Source organism: Capra hircus, chromosome 7, assembly GCF_001704415.2.
Source record: "Capra hircus breed San Clemente chromosome 7, ASM170441v1, whole genome shotgun sequence".
NCBI classification, from domain to species: domain Eukaryota; kingdom Metazoa; phylum Chordata; class Mammalia; order Artiodactyla; family Bovidae; genus Capra; species Capra hircus.
Genome location: NC_030814.1, coordinates 100,498,588 through 100,524,639, shown reverse-complemented (window position 1 = coordinate 100,524,639; position 26,052 = coordinate 100,498,588). Strand labels below are relative to the sequence as shown.

At 47.4% G+C, this 26,052-nt stretch overlaps 1 protein-coding gene across 3 annotated transcripts; it reads left to right on the top strand.

Annotated features, from left to right (window-relative positions):
- On the top strand, positions 1,340–26,052 carry SLC1A6 (solute carrier family 1 member 6). 3 transcript variants are annotated; one of them, XM_018051286.1, is made up of 10 exons: positions 1,340–1,678; positions 8,575–8,786; positions 9,903–10,040; positions 11,745–11,949; positions 13,281–13,323; positions 13,740–14,083; positions 18,968–19,201; positions 20,451–20,645; positions 23,215–23,349; positions 25,492–25,840. In XM_018051286.1, exons 2-10 carry the CDS (start codon positions 8,582–8,584, stop codon positions 25,685–25,687), a joined length of 1,695 nt encoding a protein of 564 aa, XP_017906775.1. In that variant the 5' UTR covers positions 1,340–1,678; positions 8,575–8,581; the 3' UTR covers positions 25,688–25,840. The 3 variants fall into 3 exon arrangements, with proteins under 3 accessions (XP_017906775.1, XP_017906777.1, XP_017906776.1); XM_018051287.1 differs by lacking the exon at positions 1,340–1,678 and adding an exon at positions 1,736–1,877; XM_018051288.1 differs by lacking the exon at positions 23,215–23,349 and having other exon boundaries at positions 1,533–1,678; positions 25,492–26,052.

Sequence of the window (26,052 nt, the reverse complement as noted above, 5' to 3'; positions counted from 1 at the left end):
TAGATTTACAGAAAAATTGAAAAAAGTGCAGCAGCTGCTGCTGCTGCTAAGTCGCTTCAGTTGTGTCTGACTCTGTGCGACCTTATGGACAGCAGCCCACCAGGCTCCTCTGTCCATAGGATTCTCTAGGCAAGAACATTGGAGTGGGTTGCCACTTCCTTCTCCTAAAAGAGTGCAGAGAATTTCCATATCCTCTCACCCCGCCCCCCGAATTTCCCCTATTATTATTCCCCTACTATTAGTATCTCTCAGGTGGCTCAGTGGTGAAGACTCCACCTGCTAATGCAGGAGACCTGTGTTCAATCCCTAAGTCCGGAAGATCCCCTAGAGAAGGAAATGGCAGTGCACCCCAGTGTTCTTGCCTGAAAAATCCCACAGAGGAGCGTGGCGGGCTCCATGGGGTCACAAAAGAACTGGACACGATTGAGTGACTAAACAACAACTGGTGGGTGAGTCTAAGGTACAGCTAAGTTTGAGAACTGCTTATCTATTAATAGAAGCTGCTGTGTCAAGAAGGAAAGTGGGGGCTATATGCACAGAGTTGGAACTGGGGTGACTGCTTTCTGGCTGTGTGATCTTGGTCAAGTTACTGAACCTCTCTGAGAGCCTGTACCCCCATCTGCAAATTGAGGGTAGTGACAGCTACTACATAGGAGTGTGAAGATTAAATAGGTGTAAAAGAGCCTGGCTAGACTAGGAGGTTGCCATAAACAATTGCTCGGTAATAATAATAGCAAACACATATTGAGGTTTTAATCACACGCCAAGCTCTGTGCTCAGCTCTTAAAAATGGCAATTAGTAGGAGATATTGGAAGGGACCAAATCAGTGCCTTTTGGGAAGAAAAGCAAAATCAACACTGCCCGGGGTATCCTAAAGAGAGCAAAGAATAATATTAATTACAAGGCTACCAGCAGTGATTTGCCTCCCACTTGCACAAGGCTTCATGCTGCACGGAGGATTTCCAGGCTCACGCGCACTTTAATTTTCTCAGCTTTAATCTTCTGTGGGGTTGGCAGAGTCACCTCCATTGTTTAAATGAGGAGACCAGGCTCAGAGAGGGAGAGGGGCTGACCCAAGCTCACACAGCGGCCATGTGGCCAAAGACGGAACGTGCACCTGGTGGGAGAAGCCAGGCAGCCGAGTCCACGCCGCGCCTTCCCTAGACCTCCGCTGAGGATGTGGGCGCGGGCCCAGTGATGCCGAGGCCTGGTCCCCGCGCTCTCCAGGGATGGTCGGGAGTCTGGAGGGCCCGGGAGGCGGCGGGAGGCAGGGGTTCGGAGGCGCGGCTCCGAGCTGGGGGCGGGGGCTAGACGCGAGAGAGGCCACTCACCCCTCCCCAAACACGCAGTGCCCTTTCTCCCGCTCGGCTGCTGAGCCTGGGCTGGGCGCGGGGGAGGCGGGGGTTATCCCGGAGGGGATCCCGCCCCCCCACCTCCAACGGCCCGGCGCCCCCGCACCCACGTGAACGCGGGCCCGGCGCGGATCCCACCAGCTGCACAGCGCGTCGCGGCTCCGCGCCGGTACCTCGGCCTTTTTGGTTTTGGAGCAGGCGCTGCGCGGTCTCTGGCGGGTCCCCGCTGCCCCGGCCGGGCGCTTCGCTGGGCTCCGGCACCTGCATCCCCGCGCAGCGCGCAGGCGGACGCGCGGGCAGGCCGCCCCCGCTGCTCCTGGCGCTGGTGAGTGCGAGTCCCGCGGCTCTGCGAGGGCGGGGGCTCTGAGATTTTGGCAGGCGGGATCCGGGGCCGGCTGGGCCTATCATGGGGTCAGGCGGGTGGGGCCCCCCTTTCGCCCATGTTCTCATCTCTCGGCTGCTCTTTGTCTCAGCTGCTCCCTGCCCCGTAGAGTCGTAGCCTCCGCTCATCTCCTGTAGCCCTGGTGAGTTTCCTGTCTCCTTGGTTACCCATCTCCGCTCTTGTCCATCCTGTCCCTCTTATCCATGGCCTCTACCCGTGGGCAGGTTTCCATCTTTGCCTGATGCCTGGTCCCTTTCCAAGGCTTGGTTCCCTTCCCTATCAGGGGGTTTATTCCTCCAATCCGGAGGGCCCTGATTGTGACTGAGACGTTGGCCACCGATGCGGGGGGACTGGGTCAGAAGTTCTATGAGGGGTGGTGGTGGTGATGGTGTGTGTGTGTGAGACTGAATTTTGAGTAGGAGTGCCAACCCACAGAGATGAGTGAGGCTGAATGTTTAAATGTGGGAAGGCATTTCGATGTCTGAACTTTTGTGTCTTGTGTCCCAAGTTGTGTGTGTGTGTGTGTGTATTATGTACCTGCCTGTATAGAGCTTCATTTACAAGGGGAGTTGTGCAAGATCCTGAAGGGGTGTGTGTGTGTATGGAGCTGTGTGTCTGAGGAGGACTGTGGGGTTTTGTGTCTGATGGCGTGCATGAATGTCAAGTGCGTGTATGTTTGTGTGTGTAGGAATTGTATGACATACTGCATGAATAAAGCTCCTTTTCTCTTTTTTAGATTGAAGTAAAGCTGATGTACAATATTACATAAATTACAGGTATACAATACAATAGGGGCTTCCCAGGTGGCGCAGTGGTAAAGAATCTGTCTGCCAAACTGGAGATGTGGGTTTGATCCCTGGGTCAGGAAGATCCCCAGGAGAAGTTAATGAATCCACTCCAGTATTTTTGCCTGGAAAATTCCATGGACAGAGGAGCCTGGTGGGTTACAATATAATGATACAATACAATATAATGATTCACAATTTTTAAAGATTTACTTCATTTATAGTTATTATGAAATGTTGGCTATATTTGCTATGTTGCACAATATATCCTTATATCTTATTTTATACCCAATAGTTTGTACATGTAACTTCCTACCCCTGAGTTGCTGCTCCCCCCTTCTCTCTCCCCACAGGTAACCACTAATTTGTCCTCTATATCTGTGAGTCTGTTTCTCTTTTGTTATGTTCTCTAGTTTGTTGTGTTTTCTAGATTCCACATATAAGTAATATGCAGTGTTTGTCTTTCTCTGTCTGACTTATTTCACTTAGTATAATGCCTGGAGTTGCATTTCTGAAGTTGTGTGTGTTGTATGTCGAACAGTTCTGTGTGTGTGAGACTGTGTGTCTTTGTGCAGTTGTGTATATGTCAGTTGTACACACGAGGTATGTGAGGTTGTGTGTTCAAGTGTGTGTGTGTAATGTATGTGATTTCCTCCTCCTCCTCCTCTCCCTTCACTCACTCCTCAGGCTAGCAGAGTATTGAGATAAAATGTATGGAAAGCATCCTCGTTTGCCCACTGTAGTTTGCTTCAGCTTTAGAATGTGGAAGTTCCTTCTTCTTCTCCTTGGTCCTGAGAGAAGGGTAGCTTTCACATCTCATCACATCTGAAAGTCTGGAGGTTGGGGGAAGCAGGTGGGGCACTTGTCTTTGAACTCCTGCAGATACTGGGGACCCTGGGAGGGTCATTTCCCTATCAGGAACCGAAGAAGCAGGGCCAAGAGAAGGCCCAGGACCAGGAAAGACTAGACAAGAGAGAACTGACTGTGAGGGCAGAAGCCCCCAGGGGTCCAAGAGAAACTGAGAAGGGGCCAAGTGGAGGCCAAATTCCTGGGAAAAACATTTCAAGTCAAACATTGCTTGGCAAGTAATGCAGTTAGCACTGAGCAAGACTGATGAGAAAACTCTTTCTCAGTGTTTCTCTCTGTCTTCAGTCATATGTCTGTTGGACTGATGCTTTTTATTAACCATAGTTGTCATCTGTTTCATGCTCACTAGGTGCTATTCTAAGTGTCACATGAATCGAGTCATCAAATCACATAGAAAGTGACCAGGTCCTGCAAGGTGGAGTTGGATGTGAAACAAAGAGCTCATGCATGCTCTTCCTCTAAGGCAGGCTTCTGCAACAATTTTCAGTAAAGGACCAGCGATAGTGTATGGACATCCATAAAACCTCTTTTGTTCCAACAACCCAACTCCACCATTGTAGCACAAAAGTAGCTGTAGAGAATAAAGAAAGGAGCATGGCTATGTGCCAATAAAGTTTATTTACTAAAGCAAGCAGCAGGCCAGAGTTGACCCTTGGACAATGGCTTGTCCATCCCTGCTGTTTCTCTTAAGGAAGACAGGAAATAGACAAACTAACTGGATTTTTTGTAATGAGTTAACATCTCAGCTGAATAAGTCCTTTCAACCCATGGGCAAGCTTCACAATACTTCTTGGTGACTGGGAACATGTATCTTAGAGGTGAGGGAGTAATCACACATTTGGTTTCCTATCTGGGATTTTTCACAGCCAGCTGAAAAATACCATCGTGATTTCAGGATCCTTTGGAGCAAGATCCTAACTGGGATTTGACGTTGGAACTAGGACTTAGAGCTGAAGGAGGGAGAGCCTGGAAAACTGAGGCAGATACCCTATCCCTGGGATATGTGGGGTGCATAGGAGGACAAGAAAGGCAGTGATCTCAGAAAAGTAGCTGCTCAGCCAGTGGTAGCACCACTCCCCCTACCCTGAAAAAAGTTCAGGGAACTACTTATTGGCCTATCTCTGATAGTTTCCCACTTGATCTGGATGGATTCAGGCACTGGGGTTGGGATTAGGGCTTGGGGAAAGGGTGGCAAGGAGAAGAATCTGAAACCATGATCAGAGAGTAGCTGAGGAAGGCCAAGTTCTACAGCCATCCAGGCAACCTGAATATGCACAGCTCAGCACAGGATACAATATTTACTGCCTTCCTTTGGTTTGGAGAGATTTTTTTTTCCCTCTAGGAGTCAGATGAAGGAAACTGTCAGGAAACTGACAGCACACTCGAAAAGGGGAGTTGAAAATTAAGGACTATTTACAAGGTTAAACCAGTAAAGACAACTCAGGGAACAGCAAGAATAGGGGAGTGGCAGGGAGGGAGCAAGAGGGAGACCTGGAGAGAGCTTTGGCTGTAACAAAGAATTGTCTTTATTATTATTTTTAATTGAAATACATATTGATACATAACATTGGATACATTTTAAGGTGTACACCATGTTGTTTTGATATATGTTGTATAATATTGGTTTGGCCTGAAAAGTTCCTTTGGGTTTTCCCATATGACGTTATGGAAAAATCTGAACAAACTTTTGGGCCAGCACAGAAACGTGATTGCCGCTGTAGCAATAGCTTTTTTATCATGCCAAGGGAGCCGCAAAGACTCAGTGGGAAAAGATACTCTCTTTAACAAATGATGTTGGGAAAGCTGGTTAAACACGTGCAGAATGATACAATCTGACCCCCATTTTATACTGGGCTTCCCTGGTGGCTCAGGGGTAAATAATCCGCCTGCCCATGTGAGAGATGTAGGTTTGATGCCTGGGTTGGGAAGATCACTTGGAGAAGGAAATGGCAACCCACTCCAATATTCTTGACTGGGAAATCCTATGGACAGAGGAACCTGGCAGACTGCAGTCCATGGAGCCACAAAATAGTTGGATGCGACTTAGCAACGAAACAACAATTTTACGCCACTTACAAAAATTAACTTGAAATGGGTTCAGTTCAGTTCAGTCACTCAGTTGTGCCCGACTCTTTGTGACCCCATGGACTGCAGCACTCCAGGCCTCCCTATCCATTACCAACTTCTGGAATTTACTCAAACTCATGTCCACTGAGTCAGTGATGCCATCCAACCATCATCTTATCCTCTGTTGTCCACTTCTGACCTCAATCTTTCCCAGCATCAGGGTCTTTTCAAATGAGTCAGTTCTTTGCATCAGGTGGCCAAAGTACTGGGGTTTCAGCTTCAACATCAGTCCTTCCAATGAACACCCAGGACTGATCTCCTTTAGGATGGACTGGTTGGATCTCCTTGCAGTCCAAGGGGCTCTCAAGAGTCTTCTCCAACACCACAGTTCAAAAGCATCAATTCTTCGCTGCTCAGCTTTCTTTTTACTCCAACTCTCGCATCCATACATGACTATTGGAAAAACCATAGCTTTGACTAGACGGACCTTTGTGGGAAAATTAATGTCTCAGATTTTTAGTATGCTGTCTAGGTTGGTCATTGCTTTTCTTCCAGAGCAAGCCTCTTTTAGTTTCATGGCTGCACTCACCATCTGCAGTGATTTTGGAGCCCCCCCAAATAAAGTCCCTCACTGTTTCCAGTGTTTCCCCATCTATTTGCCATGAAGTGATGGGACCAGATGGATTGATTGGGTATAAGACTTAAATATATGACCTGAAGCCATAAAATTGTTAGAAGAAAATGTTAGAAAGAAGTTCCTCTACACTGGTCCCATCAATGAGTGTTTTTTTTTTTTTTTGTTTTGATATGACAGCAAAAGCACAAACAAAAAAAGCAAAAATCAACAAGTGGTACTACCTCAAACTTAAAAGCTTCTGTATGGCCAAAAAAACCCCCAAACCAAAACAACAGCAAAATGAAAAGGCAATCTGCAGAAGGGGAGAAAAACTTTGCAGATCATGCATGGGATAGGGGTTAATATCCAAAATATGTAAAGATCTCATACAACTCAATAACAAAAATCAATCTGAAAAATGGGTAGAGGGACTAAATAGTCATTTTCCAAAGAAGGTGTCCAAATGTCCAACAGCTGCAGAGGATTGTCTGATGGGAGCTGTGGCCTTATGTAGAGGAATACGTGCCTATGTGTGTGCTGTCGTGTCCAACTCTTTGCTAGCCCCTGGACTGTAGCCCGCCAGGCTCCTCTGTCTTGGGGATTTTCCAGGCAAGAATACTGGAGTGGGTTGCCATTTCCTCTTCCTGGGGATCTTCCTGACCCAAGGATGGAACCCTCTTGCGTCTCCTGCATTGGCAGGTGGGTTCTTCACTACTACATCACCTGGGAAGCCAGTCACTGCCAAATGTGAGCCTGGCAGGGGGAGCTGGAAGAATGTGCCATCTCCATCTTTTCCCACTTGCCATTCTGCTGTTTCCCACTGGCCTGACTGCAATGGCAGGGGAGCCTGGGCCATGCTATCTCTAGTGGTTAGCCTTTTGCCTGGGAATGAGGGATAACAGAATTTCCAGTATGCCTATAATAGGGACACTGCCACTTGCTGTGAGGTCATATAGGCAAGTCTACTTATCTTTCCAGATTAGGAGCTGCCCAGGGCCCACAATACTTTTAGGGACCCATGCAAACGTTTATGCTTTTTTTTTTTTTTTCGCTGAGCCTCATGGCATGTGGGATCTTAATTCCTTGACCAGGGATCAAACCCATGCTCCCCAAAAACTGGAAGGGCAGAATCTTAACCACTGAAATTCCTGTTTGTGATTCTTTTAAAATTACAATAAAGAATTTAACTTTCAGATTGAATAAAATATTTTAATATATAATATTAATATATTCATTTAAAAAACTGGAGTGAAATGTACACAGAACAACCACCCATTTTAAAATGGCATTCAGTGGCATTTAGTTCATTTGCAACATTGTACAGCAATCACCTTTATCAAGCTCCAAAATAATATATTCACTTTTATACAAACGCAGTTGTAAAATATTTTTTAGAAATTTATTTATTTTTAATTGAAGGATAATTGCAATATTGTGTTGATTTCTGCCATACATCAACATGAATCAGCCATGGGTATACATAGGGGCCCTCCCTCTTGAACCTCCTTTCAGCCTCCCACCCACCCCATCACACCCCTGTAGGTTAATTTTGATGTATGTTTTAATGGAGGAAGGGACCACAAAGGCAAATGTTCCGCAGACTCATGAAAATCACAATTTCCAGACTGCCTTGTGCATATATGGTATTGGTAAAAGGATAGGCGAGTTTTAATTTCTATATGCATTTTACTTAATGTGTATTAAAATACAGGGTCAGGAAAATCCCTGGAGCAGGAAATGGCAACCCACTCCGTTATTCTTGCCTGGAGGATCCCATGGACAGAGGAGCCTGGCGGGCCACAGTGCATGGGGTGGCAAAGAGTCGGACATGACTGAGCACAGCACAGCAACTAGGCCACACATGAAATCGTATTAATTTGGGGTGCTAGCCCCAAAGTACCTTGTTTAAGGCTCTGCATGAAACTGGTGCTTGACAGAGGCTTGTTAGTCTGGTTTGTGAGCCAGGGAAGCTCCCAATTACTTGTAACGATCTCATAAGAGGGTAAAGAATCTGCCTGCAATTTGGGAGACCCAGGTTTGATGGGTTGGGAAGATCTTCCCTGGCTCAGGAAGATTGCCTGAAGGAGGAAATGACAACCCACTCCAGGTTTCTTGCCTGGAGAACTCCATGGACAGAGGAGCCTGGTGGGCTGCAGTCCATCTGGTCTGAAAGAGTTGGACAGGACTGAGCGACAAACACTTTCAGTTTTCATGAACTAAGGAGGGGGCCAGAGATACAGAATGGCAAAATCGTCCCTGAAATTGTGATCTGCTTCTTTGTCTCTCCCACCCATGCCTGGGAATGGTTCTGGAGACCTTGATCCTTTTTCTGCCAGGACATGACCCTTGAACTTCAGGCGGTATTCTCAGGCAGCCCAGCGTGGGCACATCCCCACTGGACCAGCGCTTTCCCCGAGTTTCTCACCAGCTTCTGCCCTTTCTTTCTACCCACATTCGCCTTCTGTCTCATCCTTCACCAGGCCTGCTCCCTCTGTTCCCCACAGATAGACGATGAGCAGCCATGGCAACAGCCTCTTTCTGCGGGAGAGTGGCCAGCGGCTGGGCCGGGTGGGCTGGCTGCAGCGGCTGCAGGAGAGCCTGCAGCAGAGAGCGCTGCGCACGCGCCTGCGCCTGCAGACCATGACACGCGAGCACGTGCTGCGGTTCCTGCGCAGGAACGCCTTCATCCTGCTGACTGTCAGTGCCGTGGTCATTGGTGAGTCATCTGGGAGGGGCGGGCTCTGCCCTCGGAGGGTGAGGACTCGAGGGACACCCCCTGCACTCAGGGTTCTTCCCTCCACTTACTTATTCTCACCTGCACGCGTGCCCAAGTCCACCATTCCGCCTCCCCATGATATAGACAAATGGTACACACTCCTGCAAACATAGCTGTATGTGCAGTGTCCCATGGATATGCAAGTGTACGCACATGCATAAGTATAGACTGTTCAAATGCCCGCTGTCTGCATATGAACACACAGTATACACTTTCTGCATGTGAACACAGACACGAACACATTTTTATGCGTGCACAAAATTTACAGGTGCAAACACGTAAACTCACACATTTGTACACCTATAGTAGAACTTACAAACATGTTCACACACACATATGCATTATTCTGCCCACACATTGGCTCACTGAAAAGCTTAAATACATGTATACCCCCATGCTTGAATATAGTAACACACACATATAAATCACACCTAGGTGCACATGTAGGAGAAACATGCACATCTCATGTATGTGGGCCCTCACATACAGGCACAGATACATGTGCACAAGTGAACATGTTGTTCAGTAGCTAAGTCATGTCCAACTCTTGTACTGTAGCCTGCCAGGCTCCTCTGTCCATGGGATTTCCTAGGCAAGAACACTGGAGTGGGTTGCCATTTCCTTCTCCAGGGGATCTTCCCAACCCAGGGATCGAACCTGCATGTCCTGCATTGGCAGGTGGATTCTTTACCACTGAGCCACCGAGGAAGCCAACACATACAAGTAACACCTATATGCACACATAGGAAAGACATGTACATGTGATATACATGGGCCCTCACATACAGGCACAGATACATGTGCACAAGTGAGCATACACTGTTACATATGTGTACATAGGTACACAGGAGTGGGTGTAGACATACACACACATGCCACGGCAGTAGCACGTAAATTCATGCATTCCACAATGTACAGACTGACACACGCTCATCAAATGTTTCTCTTTTCTTTTACCTCCATCCACACACTCACAGACCCTGCTTGGGATGGATGGCCCCTCCTTGGGGCTCAGTGACCAAATTCAACTCTATGCACCCCTCATTCTGGCCCTAGGGGTCAGCCTGGCCTTTGCCCTGCGCCCATACCAGCTCAGCTACCGCCAGATCAAGTACTTCTCTTTCCCTGGAGAGCTCCTCATGAGGATGCTGCAGATGCTGGTGCTGCCCCTCATTGTCTCCAGCCTGGTCACAGGTGAGAGAACCCAGGCTGGGGCTGGCCTCCAAGACCCATCCCAGAGTCCAGGCTCACACCTTGAGCCAAGGCTGTTCCAAGCATGGGACCACCTCCCCAACTCAGGACCTCAAACATGGAGTGTGCAACTCACTCTGAGTCCTTGACCAAAGCCCCAGTCCCAATCAGACCTGTGTTTTAGAACCCATATGACCTAGGTGACTTATCTCAGTAATGTTCCTGTACTTTTCCTTGGAGGTAAAATACCAGCCTGTTGGGGGCTTAGAGATGAAAGGAAGGCTGTTGTGGGGTCACCAGGAAAGGTACTTGGGATATGGTGTGGATGGTCATGGAGTGGGCTGTGGATGAAGGTGTTTGAGACAGGTTACAAAATAGTGGGTGGAGAAAGTGAAAGTGAAAGTCGCTCAGTTGTGTCTGACGATTTGCGACCCCACGGACTATACAGTCCTTGGGATTCTCTAGGCCACAAAACTGGAGTGGGTAGTCTTTCTCTTCTCCAGGGGATCTTCCCAGCCCAGGGATCGAACCCAAGTCTCCTGCATTGCAGGTGGATTTGTTACCAACTGAGCCACAGGGGAAGCCCTGGTGGGTGGAGGGTAGGATGGAAGTATAGACAGCCTATGCAGGGCTTGGCAAACTGTTTCTCTGAAGGGCCAGGTAGAACACATTGTCAGTTTCAAGGGCCATGTGGTCTCTGTTGCAATGCTTCACTTCTCTTGTCATGCATGCAAAATCAGCAGCAGATTAGTAAGTAAACAAATGGGCATTGTTGTGTTCCAATAAAACTTTATTTACAGAAAGAGTGGTCAGTTCTCAAGCACCAGCTTTGGCGGGGCGGTGGTGATGATAAAGGCATAGAAGAATGATTTCTTGGGTTGGGTTTCCCTAGCTGCAGAGCCTGAGATGGGGATATTTGCACAAGTGATTTATTGAGGGATAAAATAGTTCTCAGGAGAAACCTATGAGGAAGTGAGATGAGCAGGATGGGGTGGATAAAGAAGCTAAGCAGAAATGGCTTCAGAAGAAGGCTGGCCTCTCAGCCTGATCCCATAGGGAGCTCTGGAGAATGTATAAAACTACAGAGTTGTCCTCCACAACTCTGCCTCCCTCTAAATCAAAGGAGCTGAGCTTTTGAATCCCTGTACCAGTCAGTGATTTCTCCCACCCTCCATTGGGGCCTTTGTGGGCGAGTAAGCTCCTGCTGTGCTGAGAGCAACGTTCAAGAGAAGGGGCCAGCATGAGTCGTTAGCAGTCAGCATGCTCAGCTGTGGAAAGATGGGTGTATCAGCCTTGTAAAGGGTGTCTGGATAGGGTACCAAGCATATATACTATGTACAGATAGTGTATACTGAGGTGGGTTGAAGGGAGGTGTGATTCTTGGGGTGGATAGTAGGGTAAAGAGAGGAATGCAAATGAAGTTATGGTGCAAGATAGGGGTAATTAGAGGGTGGAGTAGGGGTTGAAAATGTTGGCTTGGAGTAGGAGGAAGGTTAGTGAAGTGGTGCTTGGGATAAAGGATGGAGTGGAAGGTGTATTTGGAACAGAGAATGGGAGCTGGAGGGTAGCCATGTGGGTGGAAGGACGGGGGTGGGTCACGGGAGGAGGGTTGGTTGTGGCAGTATGGGGACTGAGGAGCAAGTGGATGGGAGAGCGGATGGTGGGCTGTGGATGGGGCTCCTCCGGGCTGCATCCCCTGTCCTCCAGGTATGGCGTCCCTGGATAACAAGGCGACAGGGCGGATGGGGATGCGGGCAGCTGTGTACTACATGGTGACCACGGTCATCGCGGTCTTCATCGGCATCCTCATGGTCACCATCATCCACCCCGGGAAAGGCTCCAAGGAGGGGCTGCACCGAGAGGGTCGGATCGAGACCATCCCCACGGCAGATGCCTTCATGGACCTGGTCAGGTGACGTCCTTTCTAATGTTGATGGGAATTCCAGCCCTATGTGTAACAACCTTTACTCATGGGGAGGCCTATGGGGAGACAGGTGGACCCAGTCAGGAAATATGGCACCCAAGTTGAGCCTAGTTTTAGAATAATAGTGCATGCTCAGTCATGTCCGACTGTTTTTGTGAGTTCCTGGACTGTATGTAGCCTACCAAGCTTCTCTGGCCGTGGAATTTTTCAGGCAAGAATACTGGAGTGAGTTGCTGTTTCCTTCTCCTGGGGATCTTGCTGACCCAGGGAGTGAACCCACGTCTCTTACATCTCCTGAGTTGGCAGGCAGATTCTTCACCACTAGTGCCCACCTGGGTTTTCTTGGCACTCAGTTTCTGTCCTGGGTGGTGGTGGTGGTTTAGTCACTAAGTTGTGTCTGACTCTTTTGTGACCCCGTGGGCTATAGCTCACCAGGCTCCTCTGTCCATGGAATTTCCCAGGCAAGAGTACTGGAGTGGGTTGCCATTTCCTTCTCCAGGGGATCTTCTCCACTCAGGAATGGAACCTGGGTCTCCTGCATTGCAGGCGAATTCTTTGCTGACCGAGCCACCACGGAAGCCCACAGATCCCCTGGGATTGATTTTGCTTACTTCCAAAATGTGATCTTTTGATCCTTAGGCTCGGAAGGCTATAGTTGCACCTTCTTGGTATGGGCTCAGGACAAATGGTGTTTGTTTGGTATTCCAGAGATGAATTGGAAGGTGAATAATTCTCTTGGAGTAGCAAGATTTTGCCTGCCAGCATCAAGACTGGCCACAAGTCTCCCCTAGTGACTTAATTTGGGGAAAGCTAGTGTTGGAAGAGTTCAGGAGCTTTCTCTGTGTGTGTGGTCTTTTTTTTTTTTTTTTTTTTTTTTGAGACATCACAGTATATGAAGTCCCTGAGATGGCATAGTGTCCTAACCTAGGGCTCAGACAGACCTGAATTTGAGGTCTACCCCTCCGCCTGAGTTAGCAGCTGTGTGGCTTTGGGTAACTTACGTAGTTCTTTTTGCTTTGGTTTCTTTGTATGTAAAATGGGGAGAATCAGTAATACTTTTAGGGTTGCATGCATGCTTAGTTGCTCGGTCGTGTCTGACTCTTTTTGACCCAATGGAGTGTAGCCTGACAAACTCCTCTGTCCATGGGATTCTCCAGGGTTAGTGTGATGTTTAAATCAGATCCTAGAGGTAAGGCACTTAGCTCAGTGTTCAAATGCTGTCTGCTATTATTATTGTTGCTGTTATTATTATTGCTATGATCACTCTAGATTCTCTTCCAAGGTCTAACCACGTCCATTTATCTGATGTTTTTCTGCAGAAATATGTTTCCGCCCAACCTTGTGGAGGCCTGCTTCAAACAGGTCAGGGGGAAAGACATTGTCTGATCAAGGAGGTTTGGGTGGTTGGGGGAGCTTGCTGCTGAGTGAATGGTCCAGGAGGGAGGGATGGGAAGAAGGATGGGACAGAGCACTCCCTGTTCAGGTCTTTTGGAAGAGTCTGAAAGGAAGACTGTGCTTCCTATGGTGTGGTGATCAGGGAAGGTTAGAGACAAGGACTTAGGCCAACCCAAGGCTGCCTGGGGATGGTAATGGAGGAGGAACCAGGGCTTCTGATCATAAATAGGTGAGGAGACAGGCCTCTCAAATCTGTCTGAACATTGCTCATGCAAAATGTATACTCATTCTCCCATGCACAAATGAGGTTGTTCACTTCCTCATTTATGTATTCACTCAATCTACTATGCATTCATCTGTGGCCTGATATCTCCATATTTCAGTTTAAGACACAGTACAGCACGAGGTTGGTAACCAGGACTGTCGTGAGGACAGATAATGGATCTGAGCTGGGCACCCCTATGCCGCCTTCATCCTCACTGGAGAATGGAACCGGCCTCCTGGAAAATGTCACGCGAGCCTTGGGCACCCTGCAGGAGGTGCTGAGCTTTGAAGAGACTGTACCTGTGCCTGGCTCAGCCAATGGCATCAATGCCCTGGGCCTTGTGGTCTTCTCAGTGGCCTTCGGGCTGGTCATTGGTGGCATGAAACACAAGGGCCGAGTCCTGCGGGACTTCTTCGACAGCCTCAATGAGGCTATTATGAGGCTGGTGGGCATCATTATCTGGTGAGTGGCGCTGTGATGGGGGCAGGGAGTGATGGTGATGGTACATGGGACGGAGGTCAGGATTGGGAAGTCAGGTTGTGGGTTAGCTACTGAAATGGTTGTGGGGCGCCTTTGGCCAAAGTCATCTATCTGTCTATTGGTTAATTCACTCACCCACTCATTCAGTCATTCGTTCAGCCCTTTGTGCTTGGTGAACGGTTTATTCTCTCATTCACGCCCCTGTTCACCTATGTATCCACTCATCTACTCATTTGTACTCGTGCTTCTGTGCATTGTTCATTCACTCCATCATTCAGCTGCTCAGCTGCTCATTCTTCTATGGATTAGCCACATTATCCACTCACTCATTTATTTATTTATCATCATTCTTCTATGCACTGGTTTATTCACTTTCTCATTTGTTCATTTGTCTGTGCATAAGTTAATTCACTCATTGATATGTTCATTCACTCGTAAATTCATTCACAAACTCATCCATGCGTTAGTTAACCCACTGATTAATTGATGGATCGATTTTCTCACTAAGTCATTTATTCATTCAGGCTCATTCGTTGACTGACTTGTTCATCTCTACATTTGTTATTCTGTCATTTAATCAAATATCCCCAGCATTCATTCATCTGTTTGCTTAAGCCACTCATCCAGTCACACACCCATCATTCATGTTTCATTTGCTCATTTTCTCATTCCTTTATCCACTTGCTAATTATTCCTTAATTGACACATTCATTCATTCACTCTTTAAATCCCATCAGACATTTTCCCAGGCAGACTTTGTTTCGAGCTCTGGAATACAGAGATAACTTGAATTCAGTCCTTGTCTTTAAAGAGCTCGCGAAGTCTTAGAGGAGACAGATGCGTATTAGATAAATATGATACAAGGTGGAAGGTTCTAGAGTCAAGAGAGATTTAAAAAGTATAGGGAATATGATTGACAGAGCAATGGATAAAGAAGATGTGGTACTTAAACACAATGGAATATTACCCAGCCATTAAAAAGAATGAAATAATGCCATTTGCAGCAACATTGGTGGCCCTAGAGAATGTCATACTGAGTGAAGTAAGTCAGAGAAAGAGAAAAACACGACATCCCTTATATGTGGAATCGAAAAAGAAATGATACAAATGATCTTACTTACGAAACAGAAAAAAACTCACAGACTTAGAAAACGAAATTATGATTGTCAGGGGGACAGGATAGTCAGGGAGTTTGGGATGGACATGTACACTCTGCTCTATTTAAAGTGGATAACCAACAAGGGCCTACTGTAGAGCACATGGAACTCTGCCCAATGTTACATGGCAGTCTGGATGGGAGGGGAGTTTGGGGGAGAATGGATACATGTATACATTGTGGCTGAGTCCCTTCGCTGTTCACCTGAAACTACCACGAAATGGTTAATCAACTAGACCCAAGTACAAAATAAAAGGTTCAAAAGAAAAAAATAGTATAGGGAATACAGAAAAGTGAGCCACCAGTGGGGTATATGCAGTGAACTCTGCCTGGGCAGGTGAGGAGAAAGTCACGGAGAAGTCCACCTCTTAGCTGGGTCTTGAAAGGTGAGTAGAGTCCAACAGGACCTGAAGAAGGAAGAGGTACTTCAGGCAGAGGGAACAGAACATGCAAAGCTGGAAAGAATCTGAGTTGTCTGGGGAATTGTGAGGAGTTCCAGAAGGTGGGTGCATACGCTGGGAATCGTGGTGGAAGATGGGAACAAGACTGTCTTCCCAAATTGGGGAAGACTTTGTACATCATCCCAAATCAGGCGAAAGTGGCCGGGAGGGGCTAGAGGCTAAGTTGAGAGCCTGGGAAAGCAGCAGGGCGCAGAGTGCCTGTTTGTGTCTTGAGCAAAGAGGCAAGGCCTGGGGATTGGGGTGGGGAGAGAGAGTGGGAGACAGTACTGAGTGCTTGCAGCATCTACTATATCTTCACTATTCAGAACTTATAGCTAAAATATTTAAATAAATTGATTTTAAATGAAAATTAAAGGGCAAATGTTAAAAATTTTTGTTTGATTAAAAACAAAAGTTATGGATACAGAGTGGTCTCCCGTGAGGCTCAAGGTGGTCTCCACCTTGTAATTCAGTTGTCATTCTTTGAAAAAAAATTTCTATTTACTTTTGGCTGAGCTGGGTCTTTGTTGCTGTACACGGGCTTTCTCTAGTTGCGGCAAGTGGGGGCCACTCTGCAGTTGTGCACAGGATTCTCACTGTGGTGGCTTCACTTGTTGCAGAACACGGGCTCTAGGGCACGTTGCACACCCTTCGGGAGTTGTGGCCTGTTTGGCTCAGTAGTTGCAGCCTGCAGTCTCTAGAGTGCAGGCTCATTACTTGTGGCCCATGGGCTCAGTTGCCCCACAATATGTGCGATCTTCCTGAATCAGGGGTTGAACTGATGTCTCTTGAATTGCAAGGCAGATTTTTAACCACTGGACCACCAGGGAAGCCCCAGTTGTCACCTTTTTTAAAGTGCTGTTACTTCAAGAGGTTATAACAAAAAGTAGACAAAACAAAACCCAAGAAGGAAAGCAAAACAAGACTGGAAGTACAAGAGAAGGAAGCAAAATAACTTGCAACAAAAAATATATTAAAGGGAATCCAGTACTGAACCAGAAGGCCTATAGTATGTATGCATTGCGCATAACCACTTTGTCATTAGGAATGAAAGTTTCAGAAGTGGAGGGGACGGGGACTGTGGGGCCAGAAAGGTCACTTCACTGTATTCACAACTGGGGTTCTGAGGCTGTGCAGGAGGGAGAAGTCCCCTACTCCCCTTTCCTACCCTCTTGAGTCCAGTTAACCCCATGAGGTCTGATGTCCTGGACCCTTCCAGCTGCTTTTCCAAGATCTCAACTTAGCTTGGAGGGGAAGCTTATCAAGGATAAGCAAGAAGATTGAAAAGAAGTATTGACAACTCAACTGGCTTGGGAACCATGAGTTTTAGAGTGGTATTTGGCATGTTTGGGAAAATAGCCACGTGTCACAATGGTAAAGAATCCGCCTGCCAATGCAGGAGTTGCAGGAGTTGCAGGTTCCATCCCTGGGTCGGGAAGATCCCCTGGAGCAGGAAATGGCAACCCACTCCAGTATTCTTGCCTGGAAAATTTCATGGGTAGAGGAGCCTGGTGGGCTTCATTCCATGGGGTCACGAAGAGTCAGACACGACTGAGCAAGCACGCACGTATGCTATATGTGCCAGGTAGCTGAGTATGGAAGGAAAGAAATCATGTACAATTGATCCAGAGTTGAGGGATTTTGCAGAGGATGAGAAAGAAGGATGGAGGTGAGGAGTTTGGGAATATTCATAGACACAGAGTTGGGGACAATTCAGCAATCACCCACCAGGCCTAGCCTTGAGCCCAGAAATGTCTGGAGGTGTCTCCTGTATTCTTATTTCCACAGCCTTAGCTTGGGTCTCAGCATTTCTGTCCTAAGCTGTTGCACCAACTTCCCAAGTGGTCCTCACCTCCTGTAGTACATCCTCCATGACAATGAACAAGTGTAGACTTCAATTTCTAAACAGAGAGAAGTAACAGAGGATGCCAGGTGATGGGCTGTTGGCAGAAACTCATAAAACTAAGCAATGATTTGACAGGAAAACAGGTGAGCACCTGATGAAGTTGCTTCTTCTGTCTCTTCTACTATCTTTTTCATTCACTGTTCCAGTCTCACTGGTCTTCTCTCTGCTCCTCCTATACTCCTAGCTCACATTCACCTCTGGGTCTTGCACTGTTCCTGCAGCGCTTTCCCCTAAGATATGCATGATTGCTTTTCATCATTCAGGTCTCAGTGCAAATGTCACATCTTCCAAGAAGCCCTCCCTGACCACTCCTTCTTAAAGCCCCACTCAGAAGTGACTCTCTTTGGCGGTTATCACACATTGAGGTTTTTAATGACATATTTCTCTGTGTACTGCATATTTCACCCATTAGAATGTAAGCACCAAGAGGGCAGGGACCAGGTGAATGGAACATTGTAGGTGCTCAATGGATATTTGTTGAGTAAATGAATAAATAGGTAATTTAATAAGACAGGTTGTTTATAATTAATTTTTATTGGCATATAGTTGATTTACAATGTTGTGTTTCAGATGTACAGCAGAGTGAGTCAGTTATATATAATATACATACATATATCCACTCTTTTAGATTCCATTCCCATGTAGGTCATCACAGAGTGTTGAACAGAGTTCCCTGTGCTATACAGTAGGTTCTTATTAGTTATCCATTTTATATATAGTAATGTGCATATGTTAATCCCACTCTTCCAATTTATTTCCCCCTTTTCACTTTGGTAACCATAAGTTTGTTTTTTACATCTGTGACACAATTTCTGTTTTGTAAATAGGTTCATTTGTACCATTTTTAAAGATTCCACAACTAAGTGATATCATAGGATATTTGAGAGAGATGGTTTTGAGATGTCTGTGGGAAATCCAGGTGAAATTACTCACGGCTGGTGGATGAGTGAGGATATGCACTTTTAGGGAAGAGAATAGGGGCATATGAAGTACAAATATGGGAAATGAAGGAAGTTAGAGGGTCAGAGGTAGGGAGTATCTGGGCACCGCCTCAGGAGGAAGTCCTGAAGACAGCGATTATTGGGAGGTCTTTGAAGTGGGGAGTGGGTGAAGGAGAGCCCTTATAAGAGAGTATATCTTGGAGCTGTAGGACTGAGGGTGAGCTGTGGATAAGCAGGAAGAAAAGAGGGGATAGGTTCATGGAAACCCACCCCATAGGTTATTGTGTGGGGGAGGTTGGAGGGGAGTCAGATGCTGTATGGTGGGTATTGCCTGGCTCCAGGGTCTATATGGGCAAAGGCTTGGGGCTGCTAGTGCCAGGGGAGGTCATGAGGAAGGCCTGACAGGTGTCTGGCTTGGCCCAGGTATGCACCCGTGGGTATCCTGTTCCTGATTGCTGGCAAGATCTTAGAGATGGAGGACATGGCCGTCCTGGGGGGTCAGCTGGGCATGTACACCCTGACCGTCATCGTGGGTTTGTTCGTCCATGCCGGTGGCATCCTGCCTCTCATCTACTTCCTCATCACCCACCGGAATCCTTTCCCCTTCATTGGAGGAATACTGCAGGCTCTCATCACCGCCATGGGCACGTCTTCCAGGTATGACCTTGACCCCCACTGCTGGTACCTTTCCTAGATCCACTCTTTGTCTTTCCCAGGATCTCCTGGGAGTCCTGCCCTCTCTACCACTTCAGAACCTCATCTGGGCTACTGAGTAGTGTCAGTGGCTCTTTGGAGGTGGATCAAGATCTCCTGGAGGAGGAAATGGCAATCCACTCCAGTACTCTTGTCTGAACAATCCCTTGGACAGAGGAGCCTGGCAGGCTACAGTCCATAGGGCCACAAAGAGTCAGACATGACTGAAGTGACTTAGCACCCAGCACCTGGGCACTGATCTTTGTCGTGCGCTGGCTGTTGTGACTCTTTTCCCCTCTTCTTCTGTTTCTCTATTTAATATGGACAGAGAGCCAGCTACCAACTTTGAGGTTAGGACAAAGGTTCCACCATGCCTCCTGATCTCAGTCATTTTCTAGCTTGTAGGGTCTCATCTTGCCTTGAGACGGCTTCTGGGAGATCTCTTGGCTTCTTTTATTTTGTGGTTTCAGGGGGTTCATAAGAAGCACCCCTTTCTCCCATCAACCAAATTCAAAACAATCTGAGATGTATCACTAGAGCCAACCAGATGGAAGAAGAATATAATTTTTATTGCTTATACACTGAAGAATGTGCCTCTTGATCTGTGGTCAAGTAGGATTGGTCACTTGTACCTCCAGAATTAAACTCACCAGGCTGCCACAGGCATGGATACCTAAACATCCTCTCTGTGGGTCCAGGCTTCTCTTTGCATGATATAAAGTGGACCAGACAGAGCACATGTTTTATGGATCAGCTGACTCCAAGTGGGGAGAAAGGCTGAGAAGGCTAGTATAGCTGAGGTCAGTCCCCAAGTAAACACGGGAAGTGGGGAATAGGAGTCTTCTGTAATACCCTTCTCTTAGCCCTGAGAGGTGGGAACTTGGAAGATCTTTTCTCTTCTTTCTGGAAGTGGATAGTTAGAGTGAACTAGTGGCATGAACCAGTGACCTGAACTAGTGTGTAGTAAGTAGCCTTAAGCTACTGACTTTGGGTGGGTCAGGAGACCTGAGCCTGGGGGACGTCACTGCTGTGTGCCCCCTTTGTCATGAAGAGTCCCTCTCCCCCATGCACAGTTATCAGCCCCTGAAATGTTATACATCTGCCATCTTCCCCTTACCCTAGTTCCCAGCCTGCCTCCCAGTGTTCTCAAGGGGAGCCCTCCTTGGGCCCAGGGCTACCCCCTATCCTCAGCCCTTGGGGCTCTCTTCCCCAGCTCTGCGACACTGCCCATCACCTTCCGCTGTCTGGAGGAGGGCCTCGGTGTGGACCGCCGCATCACCAGGTTCGTACTGCCTGTGGGGGCCACTGTCAACATGGACGGCACCGCCCTCTATGAGGCCCTGGCTGCCATCTTCATCGCCCAAGTCAACAACTACGAGCTCAACCTGGGCCAGATCACAACTATCAGGTGAGTTGGCCTTGGTTGGAACCTGCCAACAGGTGAGACCTGAGAAGTCATTAGCTTGGCTGGGGGTAGGGATGGTGTTGGAGGGAAGGGAGCCTTTGGATATTGGTTGGGGGCGTGTATTGAGGGGTGCAGGAAAAAATAAGACATGGTTCCTGAACTTAGGGAGAATCTAGTCTAAGGAAGAGACACTGATGATAGTAATGCTGATGACAGTGATGATGTAGATTATGTTGATAATAGTGGAGATGAGGTGGATGGTGTTGATCGTGGTGATGGTGGTGATAATGGTTTCGGTGGCGGTGATGATGGCCAACGTTTATGAAACTCTTGCTATATATCATCTCAGTCACTCAATTGTGTGTGACTCTTTGTGACCCCATGGACTGTAGCCTGCCAGGCTCCTCTGTCCATGGGATTCTCCAGGCAAGAATACTGGAGTGGGTTGCCATGGCCTCCAGGTGATCTTCCCAGGGATTGAGTCTATATCTCTTATGTCTACTGCATTGGCAGGTGGGTTCTTACCACTAGCGCCACCTGGGAAACCCAGCAGCTTCCCACTAGCTGTCTTATTAACACCTGATGGTGTATATATATTGATGCTACCCTCTCAATTCGTTAGCCTACTCTTGGCTCAGTCTGACCCTCTACTTGGTGGTGGACCACCATCTTTTTCATTTTCTAGGTGTTGCACATTTTAGTTTTCCTAAGCCATATACGTGCAAGTGTATATGTTTTTTCTCTCACTCAGTGCCGTAGACAGTTTCTTCTTTTGATTCTAAACTTAGCCCACCTTCCAGAGTGTCCTTCCTGGCATCAGGACCTCTCTGTACTGACCCACCTACTTCTAGCACATGTGTGTATGGGGGACTCAAGCTTCTGCTTCATGGCTGCTGCCCAGGTTGATTCTTCTGCCCTCTTCCAGCCCCCAGAGGCAGCTGGTTAAACCCCTGCTTTTACACGTAGGAAGACTAAAGGAGCAAAGAAAGAAACATTGAGGAAACTGTAAGGAGCGTCAGGATCACCTCTCACATTGTTCTCTCTGGGTGAGGCACTGGGTGGCAGGGGTTTGTTGTTGTTTAGTCGCTCAGTTGTTTGACTCTTTGCAACACCTTCAGCCTGTAGCCCACCAGGCTGCTCTGTCCATAGGATTCTCCAGGCAAGAATACCGGAGTGGGTTGCCAATTCCTCCTCCAGGGTGTCTTCCCAACCCAGGGATCGAACCCACGAATCCTGCATTGCAGGTGAATTCTTTAGCACTGAACCATGAGGGAAGCTGGGTGGCATGGATATGACATCCCTAGACACTCATGCCATGCGGACTGCTTGCTTTCCTTTGCATCTGTGGACAAAAAAATGTCGCTGGTCTTTTCAGTAAACAAAGGTTGTCACCCTGCCATCAGCTATTGGCCCCTGCAGCTGCCCCCAGAGGTGCCCCTTGGGGGCGATTCAGGATGGAGCAAAGCAGGCTGCTGGCCCTGTATAGTTCAGATGCTCATCTAGGAGTGGTATCAACGGGCCAGACTCTTGTATTGTCCCATACATAGAAAAGCGCTCAAATCACTGACTTGAGATGTCTGGTGATTTTAATTTAAATCTTAATTGGAGGATGATTGAAAAAATTAATTTTTAATTTTTATTTGAAGGAGAATTGCTTTACAGTGTTGTGTTGGTTTCTGCTGTACAACAGTGTGAATCAACTATAAGTAAACACATATCCCCTCCATTGTGAGCCTCCCTCCCATTCTCCCTCCCCCATCCCACTCCTCTATGTCACCGCAGAGCACTGAGCTGAGCTCCTTGTGGTACACAGCAGCTTCCCACTAGCTATCTATTTTACAGAGGGGAGTGTATATATGATAGGGCTACTCTCTTGTTTTTTTAATTTTTATTTTTGTGTTTAGCAGTAATCTTTTAGATATTTCCTGACAAGTTTTTATTTTTTTCTCTTTTTTTTTTTTTTCCAACAAAAAGTCCTTCATCCTTAACCTCTTCAGAACCTTTCCTCAGAGCTATCAGAGTGGCTGTCTCTCTGGCTCAGAAAGGTCCTGGAATAAAACATAACTGAGCTTTAAGGGGCGTACCTCGTGGCTCCGTGGTAAAGAATCTGCCTGCCAATGCACGAGAAGGGGATTTGATTCCTGGGTCGGGAAGATCCCCTGGAGAAGGAAATGGCAACTCACTCCAGTATTCTTGCCTGGGAAATACCATGGAGAGAGGAGCCTGGTGGGCAGCAGTCCATGGGGTTGCAGAGTCAGACACGACTGAGTAACTAAACAACAACAACAACAACAACAACAACAACAACTCAGCTTAAAAAAAAAAAAAACAGCAAAACACCTGCTCTTGCATCTGCAATATGAACTGTTTAAAACGTCCATCATTGGATGAAACTCCAGCCAGATCCCAGTAAAAGACGAGGGGTATCTCTGCACTGGCTTTTGATAAAAGTCGCTTTGATTTTGCTCTTATTTTGGGGATCTGATCCCTTCCCTTCTTTTGTGTCTCCCTAATACCCCCTCATTTCTCCCTTCCCCCTGCCTGTGTCCCTGTGTCCTTTCTTCCTGTGCAGTATCACAGCTACAGCAGCCAGTGTCGGGGCTGCCGGCATCCCCCAGGCAGGTCTGGTCACCATGGTGATTGTGCTCACCTCGGTCGGCCTGCCCACTGAAGACATCACGCTCATCATCGCTGTGGACTGGTTCCTGTGAGTGTTCTTCAGACTCTTCTACTCTCTCTCCTTGAAGCCCCTGCTTTCTCTGTAGGACTCCCAATGAATGGGCTCTCATTGCAGCAAGGACAGAGCTCTAGAATTTTAGGATGAAAAGAGGGCCTTGGAGAACATCCCAAGCAGTATGGACCCCAAATTCCATAGAGTTAATCTTTGGAAGTAGAGAAGTAAGCCATGAGGGGCTTTACCCATCTTCCAGAAAAGCCCTATGGTACCTGCCTTATGTAGAAATCACACACAAAAAAAGGTGATCCATGGGGCAGAGCTGACTTGCAAATTTTTAAAAAAAATTCTCAACTTTTATTTTTGAATTTTATTTATTTATTTGACTGTGCCAAGTCTTAGCTGGGGCATGCAGGTCTTCTATTTTTGTTCGCAGTATTCAAATTCTAAGTTTTGGCATGTGGGATCTTGTTCCCTGACCAGGGATTGAATCTGCACCCCCTGCTTTGGGAGTGAAGAGTCTTAGCCACTGGACCACGAGAGAAGCCCCTCAACTTTTGTGTGTGTGTGTGTGTGTTTCTCTTCGGTAGTGTCCGACTCTTTGTGACCCCATGGTCAGTAGCCCGCCAGGCTCCTCTGTCCATGGGATTCTTCAGGCAAGAATACTGGAGTGGTCTGCCATGCCCTCTTCCAGGAATTCTTCCTGATCTAGGGATTGAACCCCCATCTCTTATGTCTCCTACATTGGCAGGCAGAGTCTTTACCACTAGTGCCACTGGGGGAGCCCCCCTCAACTTTTATTTTTTAATTAATTATTTTTGACTGTGCTGCAGAGCTTGTTGGATCTTAGTTCCTTGGCTAGGGATTGAACCCAAGCCCTGGCAGTGAAATCTGAGTTCTAACAACTGGAATGCCAAGGAATTTTCTCAACTTTTAATAATAGGAGGTTTACACATAAAAATCTGGACTTTCATCTCCACCTTGGAGCTCTTGCCTGGATCTCACTCCCTTTTAGATGGTTTCCAGCAGGGTCTTATTTACTCACAGTGGTTACCTTCCTTATTCTGTATGCTGTTCAGCTCATAACCCCTAATTTTCTTTTTTAAAATGAATTAATTTACTTAAAAAATTGGAGTATAATTGCTTTACAATGTTTCTGCAGTACAGCAACATGAATCAGCTACAGGTATACATGTATCCTTTCCCTCTTGAGCCTCCCTCCTTCCCACTCCCTCCTATCCCTCTAGGTTATCACAGAGCACCGAGCTGAGTTCCCTAGCAGGTTCCCAGTTCAGTTCAGTTCAGTTGCTTAGTCATGTCCAGCTCTTTGCAACCCCATGGACTGTAGCATGCCAGGCCTCCCTGTCCATCACCAACTCCTGGAGTTTACTCAAACTCATGTCCATTGAGTCGGTGATGCCGTCCAACCATCTCCTCTGTTGTCCCCTTCTCTTCCCACCTTCAATCTTTCCCAGCATCAGGGTCTTTTCAAATGAGTCAGCTCTTCACATGAGGTGGCCAAAGTATTGGAGTTTCAGCTTCAGCATCAGTCCTTCCAATGAATACCTAGGACCTGTCTCCTTTAGGATGGACTGGTTGGATCTCCTTGCAGTCCAAGGGACTCTCAAGAGTCTTCTCCAACATCACAGTTCAAAAGCATCATTTTTTTGGTGCTCAGCTTTCTTTATAGTCCAGCTGTCACATCCATACATGACTACTAGAAAGACCATAGCCTTGACTAGACAGACCTTTGTTGGCAAAGTACTGTCTCTGCTTCTGGTTCCCACTAGCTGTCTGTTTCACACAAGGTCTTGTGTATATATCAGTGCTACTCTCCCGACTCGTCCCACCCTCTCTTTGCCCCTCTGTGCCCACAAGTCCATTCTCTGCATCTGTGTCTCTATTCCTGCCCTGCAAATAAGTTCATCAGTGTCATGTTTCTAGGTTTCATATATTTGTCCATACCCCTAATTTGCTATATCAGACATTTACATTAAAAAAGGAATTGCACTGCTGAGAACAAATATGAGCACATCAGAGCTTGGTCCAATCTGTGTTGGACTGGAGTGTGAGCCCTGACTCCAGGGCGCAAGGAGCCCCCAGCTGCTACACCTTCTTTGTGGAGTATCTCAAGCCTTGATTAACAGCAGCTTCTCTCTCCCCTTTCCTCTGCAGTGACCGACTTCGCACAATGACCAATGTGCTGGGGGACTCTATCGGAGCGGCCGTCATTGAACATCTGTCTCAGCGGGAGCTGGAGCTGCAGGAAGCTGAACTCACCCTCCCCAGCCTGGGGAAGCCCTACAAGTCACTCATGGCACAGGAGAAAGGGGCGTCCAGGGGACGGGGAGGAAATGAGAGTGCCATGTGAGAGCCCCCTGCTCTGCCACCCAGAGAGGGGGGAAGGGGGTCGGGGAGGAGGTTCCTGGGGAAGAACCCCTGCCTGAGTGACTGTGCACTGAACACACATGTTCTTTCCAGCATGTTTGGGGGGAAACTGAGATAAAGGAGCAGGAATGAAAGATGTCTAAGGTGTCTGTTTCTCTCTGGGCATATACTGAAAATTTGTGGGGGAGGCCATGAGCCAGGCTGAGGAGGAGATATTTGCTCTGGGATTAGGGGTAAGAGAAGCTTCACGTTCAACAAGATGAGGGGTCAGCTTGTGTTCCTCATTTTCTCAGAGTGACAGAACTCAAGAAGGTAAACTACTATTCCTCAGTGTTGTTGTTCAGTTGC